Here is an 18,727-nt window from a genome sequence, read left to right as displayed (position 1 = left end):
TTTTTTTTTTTTTTTTTTTTTTTTTTTGAGGCGGAGTCTCGCTCTGTTGCCTGGACTGGAGTGCAGTGGCCGGATCTCAGCTCACTGCAAGCTCTGCCTCCCGGGTTTACGCCATTCTCCTGCCTCAGCCTCCCGAGTAGCTGGGACTACAGGCACCCACCACCTCGCCCGGCTAGTTTTTTTTTTGTATTTTTAGTAGAGACGGGGTTTCACCGTGTTAGCCAGGATGGTCTCGATCTCCTGACCTCGTGATCCGCCCGTCTCGGCCTCCCAAAGTGCTGGGATTACAGGCTTGAGCCACCGCGCCCGGCGAGAGCATGTTTTAACAGAGCTAAACACAAAGCCTTGTGCAATTACAGAGAATAGGCACCTAATCCAGAGCAATGTTGGAGATGAGTTTCTGAGAAATGCTCTGGTAGAGGAGATGACACTTGAGTTAGACATAAACAATGCATAGGGATTATATAGGTGAGGCAGAGAAGCAGGAGCATCCCAGGAATGGGAACCAGTGTCTGCAAACATGGAAGACAGAAAAGCAGTCATGCACTTGAATCCTGGGACCCAGGCACTCCTGGTTCTCCCCCTTTCATTGGCTGTTCCCTTCTCAGTCTCCTCTGCTGAGTCCTCCTGGTCTCCCCTTCAGTGCAGAAATGCCTCAGGCACTCAGTCCTGAGACCCATTCTCTTTTCAGTTTATATTACACTTTGCTGATCTCATCCCATCTCATGGTATGAAATACCATCTTTACACTGATAAGTTCAGCATGAATCTTTCTCTCTAACTTCAGACGTGTATATCCAAATGCCCACTCAACATCTCCACTTTTAACAAGGGGATGGAAATGTCTAAGAAGACTCTCAAATTGACAACTCTATAAACAAACTCTGTTTCCTTCCCACTAGACAGCTCATCCCACAGTTCTTCCCCCATCATTTAGTGCTTCTGGTTGTTCAGGCCATTCTTCTTAGAGCCATCCTTGACTCCTCCTTCTCATTCCACACTGATTCTGTCAGCAAGTCTTATTGGGTCTAGGTTGAAAACACATTCAGAATCTCATCTCTTCTCCCACTTCTCCCCAGGCAAGCTACCATGCTTGCCTCTTAATGCAATAGTCATCTTCTTTAGCTGTTTCCTCTACAGTTTCATTGTGAACCCAACATTCTGAGTGAGCCTTTAAAAACCGTATTAGATTACGTCACTCCTCTGCTCAAAATATCCAATGCTTCTCAAAAAAACTTAAACATAGAATTACCATATGATCCAGCAATTTCATTTCTGCATGTATACCCAAAAGAAGTAAAAGCAGAGACTCTAACAGATACTCGTATGCCAGTGTTTATAGCAACATTATGGACAATAGCCAAAATGTGGAAGCTACTCAAGTGTCTATCAACAGGTGAATGGATTATTTAAAATGTGGTCGAGGCCAGGCGCAGTGGCTCATGCCCATAATCTCAGCACTTTGAGAGGCCAAGGCGGGAGGATCATGAGGTCAGGAGTTCGAGACCAGGTTGGCCAACATGGTGAAACCCCATGTCTACTAAAAATACAAAAATTAGACGGGTGTGATGGCGGGCACCTGTAATCCCAGCTACCTGGGAGGCTGAGGCAGGACAATCGCTTGAAACGGGAAGGCAGAGGTTGCAGTGAGTGGAGATTGCACCACTGCACTCCAGCCTAGGCAAAAGAGAAAAACTCTGTCTCAAAAAAATAAAAATAAAATAAAATAAAAAAACAAATAAAATGTGGTCTATCCATACAATGGAACATTTTTCAGTCTTAAAAGGGAGGGAAATTTTGACACATGCTATGACATGGATGAAACTTGAGGACATTATGCTAAGTGAAAGAAGCCAAATTGCAAAAGAAAAGGACAGACTGCATGATGCCAATCACACAAAATACCTGGAGTATCAAATTCACAGAGATGAAAAGTAAAATAGAGGTTACCAGGGGTGAGGAGAAAGGGTAATGGGGCGTTATTGGGTAATGGGGGCATAGTTCTCATTTGGAAAGATAAAGTAAATTCTGGAAATGGATGGTGATCATGGTTGCACAACAGTGTGAATGTATTTGATGACATTAAACTATACAGTTAAAATGGTTAAAAGGGTACATTTGTGATATATGTATGTATATGTTTATGTATGTATGTGTGTGTGTGTGTGTGTGTGTGTGTGTGTGTGTGTATGTATGGCTACGATTTAAAAAGAAACCTCCAGTGGCTTTTCACCTCACTCAGAGTAAAATTCAGAATCAAGATCCTTCCTGAGCTGCTCCTATTGGCTCTCTGACTTCAGCTCCTGACATCTTTCCCCTCACACCACTCCCTCCAGACCACTCGCAACTTTCTGTTCTTGGATCCTCTAGACAAGCTGCTCTGGTACCTTCCGCTGGCCACAAAACCCAGTCCGTAGCTGCTCTGGGAGTGCTCGACCATCTTGGGGGCCCCCGTGGTTCCGCTGGTGAAGTAGATGGCCAGCGGGTCTCGACTCTTTGTCCTCAGGCAGTTGTGCTCTGTAGGTGCCTCCCTGTAAAACGTAAAAACACTAGGTGGCGCTACCATGGTAAAAACAGTTAGTAGCACCGGTAATATGTACGACAACAATATGACTACTGTTTCATAAATATCAAGTGTGAGGTGCTGTGCTTGAAAGCTCTCGCTTGGGTAACCTGCAATCACCTCATTGGGTAGGTACTATCATTATAACCTTTTTGCAGACAAGGAAACTGAGGCTCAAATGGTTAAATAACTCACTCAAAAGAGCCCATGCTTTCTTACCAAGGTATGAGGACTTTCTGGTAGAACACACACATGTCCGTGGCTATAATTCTGCACATTTAGGCACAGCTTTCACCCCCACCCCCATTTCTAATAATTTAGAACTGTTTTCTAAAGGTTTCCCCCAGTATGGGGTTTTGAGACGTGGGTAATTCCCAAAGTTCTGAGATCTGGATGACCAGCTAATCCACTGGCTCTCATCCCTGGCTGCAACGTGAAGTCCCCTGGTAAATTTTTGGAAGAAACTTGTCTATCCACTCTGAACAAAATAAAACCGGAATCTTTGATGTTTTCTTAAATGCTTCTCAGTAATTCTAGTAACAACCAAAATTGAGAACCACTGATCTAGGCCCACCTGACAGCTCTTCAAAACCATATGGGCTGATTTTTTTTTTTTTTTTTGGAGACAGTGTTTCGCTCTTGTTGTCCAGGCTAGAGTGCAATGGCATGATCTTGGCTCACTGCAACCTCCGCCTCCTGGGTTCAAGTGATTCTCCTGCCTCAGCCTCCCGAGTAGCTGGGATTATAGGCATGCGCCACCACGCCCAGCTAATTTTGTATTTTTAGTAGAGAAGGGGTTTCTCCATGTTGGTCAGGCTGGTCTCAAACTCCCGACCTCAAGTGATCCTCCTGCCCCGGCCTCCAAAAGTGCTGGGATTATGGGCGTGAGCCACAGCACCCAGGCCTATGGGCTGATTTTTTTAAAAAAGATCCCCAGGGCTCTTGCTCATCTATGTCTGGTTAAGTAGGTCAGATGTGAGGCCTTGTCATCTGTATTCAAAACAGCACCCAGGTGAATCTGATGCAGCTGGTCTGTGGGGTGAGCATTTAGCCCCCTGAGAGGCCCCTTTTGGGTTCTGGCTTCCAATCAGGACAAAGTCTCAAATTCTGAGAAGGGTTTCCACCAGGTCCTTGCTCTAAGGCAAATATGGTCTCGGCTCTGCCCAATCCTGACTTAACTACTTTTTAGCACCTTGGGCAAGTCACTTGAGTTTTCCAAGTCTCAGTTTCCTCATCTGTAAAACTGGGTTGAAGGGCACATCATCATGTCCTTTTCAGGGATTAAATAAGATGATGTCGTATCCATTATGGTGTTCTGAACACCAAACACAATGCTTGTCACGAAATAGATGTTCATTAAAACTTTGCTACATGAATGAATGAAGGTGAAGGCTTACATAGCACAGTATCTAGGAATACACTAAGTACCCAATACACGGCCACAAGTTTATTATTAATTGACCACCTGCTATGTACTAAATGCACCATATAGGTTATTTCATGTACTCTGAATGGTAGCTCTAATAACCACTACCACCATTATAGAAGCAAATGAAGCACAGAAAAGCTGCTGACAAATCCAGCACTGACTGAATGAGCGAGGCTAAGGTGGTGAGCAGGATTATGCTCAGGTCAGTCTGGCTGCCAAGGCGGAGTGTTCCTCTCTGATTCACTCTCTGTGTGTGAAATCAGCAACGCATTTCATCTTTTGTTGCTTAAAGGGGAAATGACTTCATTTTTCTGCTGTTCTCCTGGAGAACCCCAATTCACCGGAGGAGTTCCCTGAAGTTCAACCAGCCTGGCCGACTGTTGCTGTCTGACACCAGCAGCTTGGTCTGGAGGGAGGGGCATTCAGCGCTGATGGCATCCACCCTTGGAGCTAGGGAGTCACTGGTGATAATGGACTTGGCCCTGGACGCCTGCAGCCGGTACTTGAGGTCCTTCTCCGTCAGCTGAGTGACACCCGGAATCATGACAACCCCTGGCATAAAACAGAAGAGGATGTTGACTGGATAGCAGGGAAGGTCTTGGGTATAGAGGTAAGAGATGAGGGCAGGAAGGGGCTGGGGAGGGTCGGAATGCCTGAGCTGGAAGAGGTAACAATAATAACAGCCTAAAAGCCCTAGCCTTCTGAATTAGTGCATGATCGCTTACTCACTCAGCATCAGTGGAGGCTTGCAAGGCTCACTGTGGCCTCTTTCCTCCTCTATTTCTCTGCTGAAGGAACCATTCTAAGAAGGTAATGTTTCACTGCCCTGGACATTCGTGACAACAGGAGGAGCTGTCCCCCTAACCTCCTGCAAGGGATAATATCACTAGTTCTTTGATTTCCTCTTTATCTGCCTTCCTTTGGCAGCTGGATGATGCTGTGATAATGAGAATCATAAAGTCTAAGAGTGAAACTAACATAGATTGGTTATAGGAGTCCCTCATCTATAACTGCGTTGTTCAGGTAAAATTCTAGCAACTAAAGTAAGGCTCCCAAACCACGACCAGCAGAAAATAAGCTTGATTTGTCCCAGTCAGGACTTTTTAAAATGATAGGTACCAACATTAAAAGACAGGAGGGTTTTTCCATAAAAATCCAGAGTTTTCAGTTACAAATCAGAAGTTCTGATAACACCGGTATTCATCCTGTCGTGGGAACATTTGGTTCGAGTTGAGAAGCAGCGACCCCATTTGATAAAGCATGTGATCTCCCATTTGCCTCAGTCCTCACCACTCCTTACTGCCTTGCACTGACCTGCTTTTATCAATTACATCACTGTCTGGCCCCTACTGTGCAATCACATCTGTGACTGTTGGGCAAATAGGAAGTAAGCACAACTCCACCTAGGGTTTATTTTTGCTCCATCTTCAAGACTCTGTGGACACCGCAAAGCTCTGGCAGGTTGTGTCTGACCCCAGCTAAAATTCCCAGCAGCCCTGCTTACTGACCTGTCCGCATGCAAGCCACACTGACCAGCCACCACTCCGGGAGCCGTGGGAGTACCAGCATCATTCTGTCCCCAGGCTGCAGGCCACATGTACCCCCCAGCACATTGGCTGCCTTCCTGGACTGCTTTCCCAGCTCCTCAAAGCTCCACTTGATCTCTGCTCCTGTGCCATTGACCCACCAGAAGGCAGGATTTGGGGGGCGGTGTCCAGCCTAGATGGTGGTGCAGGCAGAAAAAAAAAATAGAAGTAATTTATTGAGAATTTTTGTTTGCTTGTTGCTGTTGTTTAATGTTTTATAATAGTTAATGTAAAATTCACAGGGTTCCAAAAGCAAAGCAATATGGAAAGGCATGCATTGAAAAGGCTTGCTCCCTTCCTTGTACCTATCTGCCCTGTTTTCCACTTCCTCTGCCTCGCTAAGTAACCAATTGTATTAGTTTTTTGCATGTCCTTCCATAGGTTCTTTAGTCAAACACAAGCATATATATTTTTTCTACTATCTTTTTAATGCAAAAGGTAGCACATGATTTACACTGTTTTCTGTTTTTCCCTTTTTTATTGAAATATAATTCAGGTACCACAAAAATCACCATTTTAAAGCACACAACTCACTGTTTCTTAATATATTCACAAGGTTGTGTAACTATCACCATTCTCTAATTCCAGAACATTTTTGTTGCCCTAAAAAGAAACACTGTACAAATTAGCAGTCCCTCCCCATTCCCTCCTCCTCCAGCTCCTGGCTACCACTTATCTGCTTTCTGTCTCTATGGATTTGCATCTTCTGGATGTTTCATATGAATGGTATCATATGATATGTAGCTTTATGTCTGGTTTCTTTCACTTTGTACAATGCTTTCAAGATTTATCTATGTCATATCATGAATTGGTATTACATTTTTTTGATGGCTGAATAATATTCCACTGTATGGATAGACCACATTTTGTTTATCCATTCATTGGTTGACAGACATTAGGGTTGGTTCCACTTTTTGGCTATTTTAAATAACATTTCTATGAGGATTTATGTACAAGTTTTTGTGTGAGCACATGTTTTCTATTGTCTTGGGTATGTACCTAGGACTACAATTCCTGGGTCAGTACTGTAATAACTCTATGTTAACTTTTGGAGGAACTGCCAAACTGTTTTCCACAGCACTGCACTATTTTACATTTCCATCCAGACATGTTGGAGGGTTCTAATTCTCTGCATCATCTCCAACACTTGGTATTGTGCCTTTTTTTTTTTTGCCATGCCACTGGTTATGAAGTGGTATCCCCTTGTGGCTAGAATTTGCATTTCCCTAGTGAATAAAGATGTCAAGCATCTTTTCATGTGTCTATTGGCCATTTGTTTATATTCCTTAAGGAAATGTCTATTCAGATTCTTAGCCCATACTTTAATTGGGTTATTTGTCTTTTTCACTGTCGAGTTTGAGTTCTTTAAGTGTGGTAAATACTAGACCCTTACCCAATATGTGATTTTTCAGATATTTTCTCCTATTCTGTGAGCTGTCTTTTTACTTTCATATACAAATACTAAAAAGCCCAATTAATCTATTTTTTCTTTTGTTGCTTTTGCTTTAGAAATCATTGCCTAATCAGAGGTCACAAAGATATACTCCTATGTTTTCTTCTAAAAATTTTCTTATACTTTATGTTTCTTCATTTAGGTCTTTGATACATTTTGAGCTAGTTTTTGTATTTAGTGTCAGGTAGGAGACTGAATTAATTCTTTTGCATGTGAACACCCAGTTTTGCCAGCATCATTAGTTGGAAAGACAATTATTTCATCCATTTAATTGTCTCGGTACCCTTGTTGAAAATCAATTGATCGTAGATTTGTGGATTTATTTCTGGACTCTGAATTCATACCTATTTATCCAAGTCTAACTTTATGCTAGTGCCACACTGTCTTGGTTACTGTAACTTTTCAGTAGATTTGAAATAGGAAAGTGTTAGTCTTCTTTTTTTTTTTTTCCAAGACTGTTTTGGTCCCTATGGGTCCCTTGCATTTCCGTAGGAGTTTTTGAATCAGATTGTCTATTTCTGTAAACAAGTCTCCTTGATAAAGTTTGCATTAAATGTGCTGCTCAATTTGGGGTGTATTTTCATTTTAACAATATTAATTATTTTAATCCATGAGCATGAGGTGTATTTCTATTTGTTTGTATCTTTTCCAGTTTATTTCAGTAATGTTTTGTCATACTCTGTGTACAAGCCTTATACTTCTTTGGTTAAATTTACTTATATGTATTTCATTCTTTTTGATGCTATTAGTAAATAAAATTATTTCTTAACTTCATTTTTTATTGCTCCTTACTCGAGTATTGAGTATTAAGTTATCTGCTCTTAAAATACAATGATGAAGCAGGGATTCCATAACAGTCACAGACATATCCATTCAAACAATGAATTAAAATAAAAGGAAAACAATGAGTCACCAATCCCAAGCAACTCTGAATCCAACTGAGAAAACTCTATGATGTTTCAAAGCCCTTAATCCTCCGTGGTTGTGGCTTTGCTTTCTAATTGCTCAGCTCCACCCTCTGGGCTCCCAATTCCACATTCTTGGCTAACAACTCTGCCCTAAACAATCTTTTATTTTTCAAGAAGGGTAACACATGTTTGCAGCTAAGTAGCTTTAACCACCTGCTTCCTGCCTGTAGAATTTGGGGAGTCCAACAGCCTTCTTTTATATTTTCCTCTCTCTGTCCAGTACAAGATGGCAGTGTTTCTACTGATATAACATTCTCAAGAAACTAATGGTTCTCTCATGTATGTCTCAGTGATTCATCCCATTAGAGAAGTGGCTCCTCCACAGATCTTTTCCACATAATCCCATCTCTACTGCTGGTTTCTGCCTCCATGACTGAAGGAACTCAGGAGCCTCATGTCTAAGCTCTTTAAAAAGTTCTCTGTGACTTTTTGATACTTGAATTGCTGGCAAAAGATTGTCCAACCACACTCTTTGAGTTCCCTTTGCAGCATACTTTTCTGACAGTGAATATCGTAACTTTAATGTCTTTTATAATATAGGAAGGCTTAGAATTGTTCAAACCACCAATTTCTGGCTCTGTTTTTGCTTAACAATTCTTTCCTCTATCTCTTTCTTTCCTTTAGCATTGTAATATAATCAGCACGAAGAAATCAGGCCACATCTTCAACACTTGGCTGGGAAATCTTCTTAGCTAAATATCCAAGGTTATGCCTTGTAAGTTCTTCTATCCATATAGCTCTAGGAAGCTATTCAGCCAAAATTTCTGCCACTATGTAATAAGGATCCACTTTCCTTCAGTTTCTGATACTACATTTTTCATTTCCTTCTGAGTTTTTATCATCTGTGCCTTTAATGTTCATATTTCTACCAACAGTCTGTTCATGATTCATGATTCTTTAAAACAATACAAGTCTCATCTATCATGTTCCTCCTTTCTTTTTGAGGTCTCGCTCATTAATCATTAATATCTGCATTTCTACTAACAGTCTGCTCAAGGCAATCTAGGCTTTTTTCTGTGCTCCTCAAAATTCTTCCAGCCTCTACCCATCACCTAATTCCAAACCTACTTGCACATCCTTTGGTATTTATTACAGCTCTCATTGCTACTCTTGGGGCCAAAATCTGTATTGGTTTCGAATAATCCTATCTATTGCTGCTATAATAAATTACCACAACTTAGTTGCATAAAACAACACAAATATACAGCCTTATAGTTCTGGAGATAAAAAGTTCCAAATCAGTCTTGGTGGACTAACATCAAGGTATTAGAAGAATTGTTTTCCTACTGGATGCTTTAGTGGAGAACCTGTGTCCTTGCATTTTCTAGTTTTTAGAGGCAATTCACATCCCTTGGATCATGGCCCCACATCACTCCCACCTCTGTTTTCATTGTCACATCTCCTTCTCTGACTCTGACCCTCCTTCCTTCTCATAGGGTACCTTATGATTATATTGGGCTCCTCCAGATAATCCAGAATAATCTCATCATATGAATATCTTTAGTTATAATCATGTTTGCGAAGTCTCTTTTGCCATGTAAGATAACATACTCACAGGTTTCAGGGATTAAGATGTAAAAATCTTGGGGAAAGGGTGCATTATTTTGATCATCATAGCCATGCTCTTTCAAGTTTCTTTGAGTATCTTGTAAATTTTTGTCGAAAACTATACATTTAAAATTACATCATTTGATTACTCAGGAAATCAGATCCCTCCCCCCTCATCCATTCCCTGCAACTCCCCAGAGTTTGATTTGTTGTTGCTGATTGTTGTCATTTGTTTAGTGACTTTTGTGAACCATTTCTGTGAAGTCTGCATTATTTGTTCTGTGTGGCCACTGAGATCTCTACTTGGTTAGCTTAGTAGTCATCTTATGATTAGACAGAAATTTCTTTAAATGCCTGAAACCAATAAATCTCCCAGTCTTTGGGTGGGTGTTGGGGCACACCTTTAGCATTCAGCCAGGCAATTAACAATCCTGCCTTAGTCTTAATTTCCTGCGTGCTCAAACTCTCAGTCTGCTGGAAGTGAGAGCTTAGAGTTTCCTCAGATCTTTCCCAAGCATGTGCAAAGCCCTGGGAAAGAACATAGCCTTACTTAGGTGTGTTGATTTCTAGATTTCCAGGAATTCTATATAATTTTTTAAAGCTCCCATAGACATTAGATTATCCAGCTTTTCTTTCTTCACTCTTTGGCAAGTCTATTGTTTGTCCCACTGGTATCCATCACCTTAGGCAACAATGAAGCTGTAACATTTGTTTGGAATTGTTTTGGACAAAAACCCCCAGGGAAAAGGCTTTTCTCATTGGTTGAGCTTCAAGTTGATTCAAATACAGTTTTACAAGTAGGGTCTTCTAAAGAACCAATGGGCAGCTCAAATAATAACAGTTCTTCATAAGTGAAGCTTTGAAAAAACTCCAACTCCATTCTGTCCCCTCTAATGGTTGCCATGATGCACAAAAGTTATTTTTCAAGGCTACCGCATAGCTGGAAAGTCCTTATTCTACCATTTTTTTCTCACCTAATCCTGCTTGCTTATTTATATCATTAGGAGAAGTCTTCTAAGGATGTCCCTAGTATTGCAAAAAGAACTTAGATTTTTGTAGGTCATCAGGAATGGAGCATCCTGGCTTCATCTCTCACATGCACTTCTCATTTAATTCTCACTATTACTCTAAGTAGCATATGGTATGACTACCATTGTACAGATGAGAAAGTTGAGATCTAAAGAACTTAGGGCACTTGTCCAAGGTCACACTTCAAGTACATGGATGAACAATGTCTATCTGACTGCAAAGCCTGCTTTTAAGTCTCAGTCATCCTCATACCACCTTCATAAGTTTCACTATATCTGCTGACAGTTAATTTTACTGTATCTACTAACAATGCCATTTACATCATATCTTTTCTTTAAACAATCTCATCTTATAATTAGCATGAATACAATTCTTTGAATTAAATTTTATATTTCCAGTTTTGTATTCTCCAGCTTTTCTTTTTTCACTTTTTGGTGAGTCTATTGTTTGTCCCTACTGTTATCCATCACCTTAGGCAACAACGAAGTTAAACATTTGTCTGTAATTGTTTTGGACAAAACCCCCAGGGAAAAGGCTTTTCTCATTGGTTAAGCTTCACATTGGTTGAAATACAGTTTTATAAGTAGGTCTTCCTCTTATAAATGAAAAGTTAGTATCATGTAACACAAATAAAAAGTAACCATGAAATAGACTCAACAGACACTGATATAAGGGAAAATAAAGAAGAAAGCAGATGCACAAAGACACACAAATAAATCAGGGTTATCTTATTCAATTCTATGGATCTGTTATGATCTGCAAAAAGCTTTGAGCCTGAGCCCTATTCTTTCCTTATTTTATTTTGTTTTATTTTATTTTATTTTATTTTATTTTATTTTATTTTATTTTTTGAGATGGAGTCTCACTCTATTGTCTAGGCTGGAGTGCAGTGGCATGATCTCAGCTCACTGCAACCTCTGCCTCCTGAGTTCAAGCAATTCTCATGCCTCAGCCTCCAAAGTAGTTGGGACTACAGGTGTGTGCCACCATGCCTGACTAATTTTTATTTATTTATTTATTTATTTATTTTATTTTTAGTAGAGACGGAGTTTCACCATGTTGGCGAGGCTGGTCTTGAACTCCTGACCTCAGGTGATCTGCCCTTCTTGGCACCCCAAAGTGCTGGGATTACGGACGTGAGCCACTGCGCCTGGCCTTCTTTCCTTATTTAGAAGAGAAGTACATGACACTGAGCAAGAGACATCAAAGACAGAGTAGCAGCAAAACAAAACTTCCTCCTTCAGTTGATGAACAACTAGAAGGGAATTAGAAGGGACATAACTGTCTCACTGTATGATTTGGGCTCAAGAATGCACGACACTTCAGAGAAGGAACAAGCATGTCTAAGGCTCACAACACTGACTCAGATTTTTTTTCATAAGTCTCAAATGCTAACAGTTTACATTTTATTTTATTTTATTTTATTTTTATTTTTATTTTTTTTGAGACGGAGTCTTGCTCTGTCCCCCAGGCTGGAGTGCAGTGGCCGGATCTCAGCTCACTGCAAGATCCGCCTCCTGGGTTTACGCCATTCTCCTGCCTCAGCCTCCCGAGTGGCTGGGACTACAGGTGCCCGCCACCTCGCCTGGCTAGTTTTTTGTATTTTTAGTAGAGACGGGGTTTCACCATGTTAGCCAGGATGGTCTCGATCTCCTGACCTCATGATCCGCCCGTCTCGGCCTCCCAAAGTGCTGGGATTACAGGCTTGAGCCACCGCGCCTGGCCAACAGTTTACATTTTAGAACTAGCAAAATTCCCAGGTCCAAATTTCCTCATCAACATGTCTTGGAGCCTTGAGTCTCATTGTGGTACCTGAGGGCAGCCTCAGATGCCCCAGATGGACTCTAGGACAGAACAGGCTTCACCTCTTCCAGCCGACTCCACACATCCAGCACATCATGGGCAAAGTTGAAGTACTCAGGCACCGGCTGCCTTCCCAGGCTGATGGCTTCCCAGGTGGCCACAATCTTCTGAGGAACAGGTAGAGGTGCTGGCTGCCCGCGAGACCCACAGAATCCCCTGGAGTTCCTCAGTACCTGGAGGACCAGGTGTCTCAACCATGGTCTCATGTGGTCGCCTCCTGTCTGTCACCAAAGAAAGGAAAGAGGGCATTGTCATAAATTCTGGACTTTGTGGACAACACGGAGGTTAGGAGAAACCTGTGGTCAGTGCTGACGGTGACTGTGGTCCCTACTGACTTGTAGAACAAACTCTCCACCTTCAGTCTCAGTTCTTCTGTGTGATAGTCATTTCTCTCCTCTGACCCTGAGATGTGTCCTTTTGACCTCTCACTGACTGTGGGTCTCTGGGTCTGAAGTCTGAAATCAGAGCCCACTTCTCAAGGTTCAGTACTTCAAAGGGAATCCCTCAAAAAGCCTTTGGCCAATCCTGAACTGACCTTACAAAGTTGAAGACAGCTCTAGGGCAGCACTGTCCAATAGAGATAGAATGTTAGCCACCTGTGCAATTTACAATGCTCTACTACTTCCATTAAGAAAAGTAGAAACAGGTGAGATTTATTATAATAATACATTTTATTTAACCAGATAGAGCCAAAGTATGACCATTTCAATGCATAGTCAATAGACGAATAAATTGGTAAAGAGATATTTTACATACTTTTATTTATTTTTTGTTTTTTTGGTACTAAGTCCTCAAAATCTGATATAGATTTTACCCTTACAAACATGTGTCAATTTGGACTAGCCACACTTCAAAGGCTCAAAGGCCACAAGTGGCTGCTGTATGACATGAGGTGCTTTTAGTGTCTTTTTAATTTTTTAACTTTTTTAAAATTAATTTTATTATTTTCAAAATTTTTATTATTGTGATTTTTGAGACAGAGTCTCACTCTGTTGCCCAGGCTAGAGTACGGTGGTGCCATCACAGCTCACTGCAGCCTCGAACTGAAGCAGTCCTGCCACCCCAGCCTTCCTACAGCTGGAAGTACAGGCACTAGCCACCACGTATGGCTAAATGTTTTAAAGGTTTTTTTGTAGAAACAGGATCTCACTGTGTTGCCCAGGCAGGGCTTGAACTCCTGGCCTCAAGTGATCCTCCCAACTCGGCCTCCCAAGTGCTGGGATTACAGATGTGAGCCACTGTGCCCAGCCCAGTTTTAGTGTCTTGCTACTCAAAGTGTGATCTGGGGACCAGCAGATGGGGCCCCACCCTACACCTGTAGAATTAGAATCTGCAAGTTAACAGGATGTTCAGATGTTAAAGTTAACATGTTAAAGTTTGAGAGACATTGGCCCGGGAGCTGCATGTGACCTCAGTTTCAGTTTCCTTGCATTAAAGTCCTCTTAGTAATAATAATAACAAAATATGGTAATAACAAAATGTGGTAATAACAACCAACAAGAATAACATGGCACAACAAGAAAAACCGTAACAGCTACAGTCTATCAAAGGCCTACTGTGTACCAAGCATTTTTAAAGTGCTAATAGGCATTATTTCATTAAATCGTTATAATAGCTCTATGCTGTAAATGTTATTTTCTCCATTTACAGATAAAGAAAGTGAGGCTTAAGGGGAAAAGTGACTTTCAGGTTTCACCTCCTGGAAAAACATAGGCCCAGCCTCTGCAGTGGCCACCAGGCCTAGGCCTGCGCCTCAGAGACTTCCTTTCTCTGACCCACCTCTCCTGCCCCTCACCTCTCCTGAACTCTGCCCCAATCCTTTCCTCAGTCTCCCACCCCTGGATTCCTCAGGCGCCTAAACAGCTGATAATTTAGAATCCCCAGGCCTCCTTCCCATTCCCGGACACCATTTCAGATGTCACTTCCTGGTTTAATCGGCAAAGGCCTCAGAGGCAGCTGACACCTTCGGCTGAAAACTTTCTTTCCAAATTACCTTGCTCTTGAACCAAAGTAATGCAAAAAGTCTCTGTTTTCTGTTTCAGCTGAGTGGAGCAGACCTGAATGCCTGTAAACACTGGGCTCCCTCAGAAAACAGCCTCCCACAGGGAACTTCGCCCCCAAATGCAGCCAAGAGTGGGCAGAGCCAGAACCCAGCAGCTGACACGGTGGCTTTAACTGGTCAGAGTGTGTTGAGCCAGTGAAAGTGGCCTCCTGCCAAGTTTTCTCAGTACTCACAGTGGCTGAAAGATCAGACCTCAACTGTCATGCCTGGTGGGTGAACTGAAACTGGTGGATATATTCCCTAAAAATTCAAGTTGCCATCTAATCAGAAAAAGCAACAAGAAGATTATGATGTTTTAACAGAAAAGGTACAATAGTGATAATAATGTAAGTCAGACTTTGTTTCTTTTCTGCTCAGAACCCTCCAATCGATACAGAGAGAACAGAGGAGTGGTTCCAGGGAATGGCTCTAAGGCATCCCTTTGAAGTCATAGAATTGTTCTAAATTTGGATTGTGGTCATGACTGCACAACTCTAAATTTACTGCAAAAAATAGTAATAATAATTGTACACTGCCAAAAGAAGTTTTTTGGGTGTTTGTTTGTTTGTTTGTTTTTTGAGACAGGCTCTTGCTCTGTCGCTCAGGCTGGAGTGCAGTGGTGCAATCTTGACTCACTGCAACCTCCACCTCCTGGGTTCAAGCGATCCTCCCACCTCAGCCTCCCGAGTAGCTGGGACGATAGGCACGCACCACCACGCCTGGCTAATTTTTGTATTTTTTTGGTAGAGATGGGGTTTCAACATGTTGACCAGGTTGGTCTCAATTCTTGACCTTAAGTGATCTGACCACTTTGGCCTCCCAAAGTGCTGGGATTATAGGTGTGAGCCACTGCACCTGGCACAAAGGTGGTTTTTTGAAAACGCTTCCTACAGTTCCCTATCTCACTCACAGTCCAAGCCAAAGTCCTGACAATTGCCAGGCGTGGTGGCTCACGCCTGTAATCCCAGCACTTTGGGAGGCCGAGGTGGGTGGATCACAAGGTCAGAAGATCGAGACCATCCTGGCTAATACAGTGAAACCCTGTCTCTACTAAAAATACAAAAATTAGCCTGGCGTGGTGGTGGGCACCTGTAGTCCCAGCTACTGGGGAAGCTGAGGCAGGAGAATGACGTGAACCCAGGAGGCAGAGGTTGCAGTGAGCCAAGATCGCGCCACTGCATTCCAGCCAGAGACACAGCAAGACTCCGTCTCAAAAAAACAAAAACAAACAAACAAACAAACAAACAAAAAGTCCTGTCAGTTGCCTACAGGGCCCCACAGGAATTCCTGCGAGTTTTTCTCCTCAAACACCCTGTCTCACTCTGCTCCAGCCATACTGGTCTTTTTGTTGTTTGTTCTCTGAAGTTCTTTTTAAATTATTTTTAATTTTTGTGGGTACATGGTAGGTATATACATTCATGGGTTACATGAGATGTTTTGATACAGGCATGCAGTGCGTTAGAACCACACCAGAGTAAACGGGGTGTCCATCACCTCAAACATTTATCCTTTGTGTTACAAACAATCCAATTATACTATTGTAGTTATTTTAAGCGTATGGTTAAATTATTTTTGATGATAGTCATCCTGTTGTGCTAGCAAATACTAGGCCTTGTTTATTCATTCTTACTACTTTTTTGTACCCGTTCACCATCCCCCTTCTCCTCCAAATCCCTGCAACACTTTCCAGACTCTGGTAACCGTCCTTCTATCGTCTCCATGAGTTCATTTGTTTTCCTGTTTAGCTCCCACAAGTAAGTGAGAACGCAGTGTTTGCTTTCTATGCCTGGCTTGCTTCCCTTAATGTAATGACTTCCAGTTCCATCCATGTCGTTGCAATGACAGGGTTATGGGTGTCCTATAGAGAGGACGCTGAACCATTAACTGCCTTTCTTTGCAGTGATTCAAATATCACACTGGATTTTTATCCATCACTGTATGTTGTTCCCCTGTGACTCTGTCTCATTTCCTGGCCTGGCCAGTTTGGCTCATTTCCACGCAGGCAGCTCCTCTGCCTTGCTGCCAAGCTTATCCAGAGGGAACCATCTTCTGGGCCTTCAGTGTCCACTTGCTCAGCATTCAGTCCTCTACTGTGACCCAGGATACAACCTCATCTCTGAATCTCCAGCCAGATCTAAAGATACAATCTCTACCCTCAGAAGGGTGTACGGACTGTTGGACATTATCTATTTTTCCGGCAGTCTAATCTCAATATCACTACTATCCATCAGTACTTTTTAAAAGAATATATAATCATAAGACATGACAAATGTTTCATAAATGTTCAATGAAAACTGGATACACTTTATAGATAATATAATCACAATTTTATTTTTAAAAAGTATATATTAATCCCATAGATAACAAAATATAGATGTTTCTCTAAGTAAGATGATGTATGATTTTAATTAACTCATTTTTTTCTGTATGTTCTATGTTTTATAAATTAAATCCTGTTCTTTTCTAATCAGGAAGAAATTAATGTTATTTTACAAAAAGAAGCTTTAAGTTGGGCACAGTGGCTCACGCCTGTAATCCCAGCACTTTGGGAGGCTGAGGCGGGTGGATCACCTGAGGTCAGGAGTTTGAGACCAGTTTGGCCAACATGGTGAAACCTCGTCTCTACTAAAAATACAAAAATTAGCCGGCCGTGGTGGTGCATGCCTGTAATCCGAGTTACTCAGGAGGCTGAGGCAGGAGAATTACTTGAACTCAGGAGGCGGAGGTTGCAGTGAGCCAAGATCGCACCACTGCACTCCAGCCTAGGCAAGAGAGCGAGACTCTGTCTCGAAAAATAAAAAGAAAAAAAATTAAAAAATAAAGAAGCAGCAGCTTTATCGGTAAACGAGTATCATCATGACAGTGTCTATGTTATGCCAAGAAACAACTAACTGTGTGCAAGAGTGAAGGAAAGTGAATAAAGGCCATTTGAGATAATAACCCAAGTGTTTTAGTTTGTGACTAAAAGTTGACAAGTGTGAAAGATGTCAAAATAATACATGCCAGGGTAGATTGTTGATTTGGACAGGGGAGAAAAAAGAGTCAAACATACCCCAGGAATTATTTACAAACACAGCATCCAGAAAAGGAATAATTGGCAAGAAAAGTTGAAAGGGACATGATGAGTTCAAATTAAGACATTCGGGTATTCAATGAGTGTGGTTCAACCACAAAGAGCTTTTCTAAGAGGCAGATGGAAAACAGTCTTAATAGTAAATGCAATCAATTGATCAAATCCAGGGGAGTAAATGAGGGAGTAACTTACAAAGGGGAATATTTGAACTCATGCATTTAAACAAGCCAACAAAAGTATAGAAGTTAAGTATGGAAAGAGAAGAGTGGGGCCACGTGCCGTGGCTCACGCCTGTAATCCCAGCACTTTGGGAAGCCGAGACGGGCGGATCATTTGAGGTCAGGAGTTTGAGACCATCCTGGCCAACATGGTGAAACCCCGTCTCTACTAAAAATATAAAAATTAGCCAGACATGGTGGCATGTGCCTGTAGTCCCAGCTACTCGGGAGGCTGAGGCAGGAGAATTGCTTGAACCCTGGAGGTGAAGGCTGCAGTGAGCAGAGATGGCGCCACTACACTGTCTCAAAGAAAAAGAAAAGAAAAGAAAGAGAAGAGCAAAGCACTAGGACTAAAACCCACAGATGTTAAAATTTAGTGAAATGAATGTTAATCATCTCCATTAGTATTTAATAAGAGTTGGGCAGCAGATAGCCAAAGGCTGCAAACTCTGACAATAATAACGATGCTAGTAATATCAACAGCCTTTTCTTTATTCATTCGACAAATATTTATTGAGCACCTATCACCTGGTAAGCAAAGTAAATTATGTGCAATTTAGAAGATAATTAATATTATGAAGAAAAATAAAACCTGGAAGGATGATGAGGAACGCCTGAGACGGGGATGGGGCACTTACAAGTTTAAACGAAGTGGCCGGGAAAGGCCCAACTGTGGAAGTGAGATTTGGGCAAAGACTGGAACGAGCTAAGAGGGTGAACCTTGAGTCTACCTGGGTAAAGAGCCTCCCTAGCAGGGAAAACCACAAGTGCAGAGGCCCTGACATTGTATTGAAGGACTGGCAGGGACACACCAGTGTGGCTGGAGCAGGATGAGTAGAGATCTTTCTCCCCAAGGAGATGAGGCCAGGGTGGTGATGGGTGAAGGGGCTACTGCCTTCTAGGTACCGAGCTGCTCATTTTGCATAAATCATCTTGTTTTATCCCATCCCCCTCTC

At 42.0% G+C, this 18,727-nt stretch overlaps 1 protein-coding gene across 3 annotated transcripts in view; it reads right to left on the bottom strand.

Moving 5' to 3' along the window:
* The window catches only part of ACSM5 (acyl-CoA synthetase medium chain family member 5), a 32,058-nt gene extending 17,494 nt beyond the window's left edge, over positions 1-14,564 (bottom strand). For 2 of the 3 annotated variants that reach the window (XM_023225032.1, XM_023225031.1), the window contains exons 1-5: positions 14,433-14,564; positions 12,442-12,660; positions 5,501-5,711; positions 4,334-4,544; positions 2,388-2,531 (exon numbers count right to left, since the gene is read on the bottom strand). In XM_023225032.1, coding sequence (XP_023080800.1) covers positions 2,388-2,531; positions 4,334-4,544; positions 5,501-5,711; positions 12,442-12,645 — 770 coding nt within the window. In that variant the 5' untranslated portion in view covers positions 12,646-12,660; positions 14,433-14,564. The remainder of the gene's footprint in view (positions 1-2,387; positions 2,532-4,333; positions 4,545-5,500; positions 5,712-12,441; positions 12,661-14,432) is intronic. The other variant, XM_023225033.1, reaches the window with a different exon arrangement.
* Positions 14,565-18,727: the final 4,163 nt, after the last annotated feature.

The sequence above is a fragment of the Piliocolobus tephrosceles genome, chromosome 17 (genome assembly GCF_002776525.5).
Source record: "Piliocolobus tephrosceles isolate RC106 chromosome 17, ASM277652v3, whole genome shotgun sequence".
In the NCBI taxonomy this organism is placed as follows: Eukaryota; Metazoa; Chordata; class Mammalia; order Primates; family Cercopithecidae; genus Piliocolobus; species Piliocolobus tephrosceles.
This window is presented reverse-complemented; position numbering and strand designations above follow the sequence as displayed.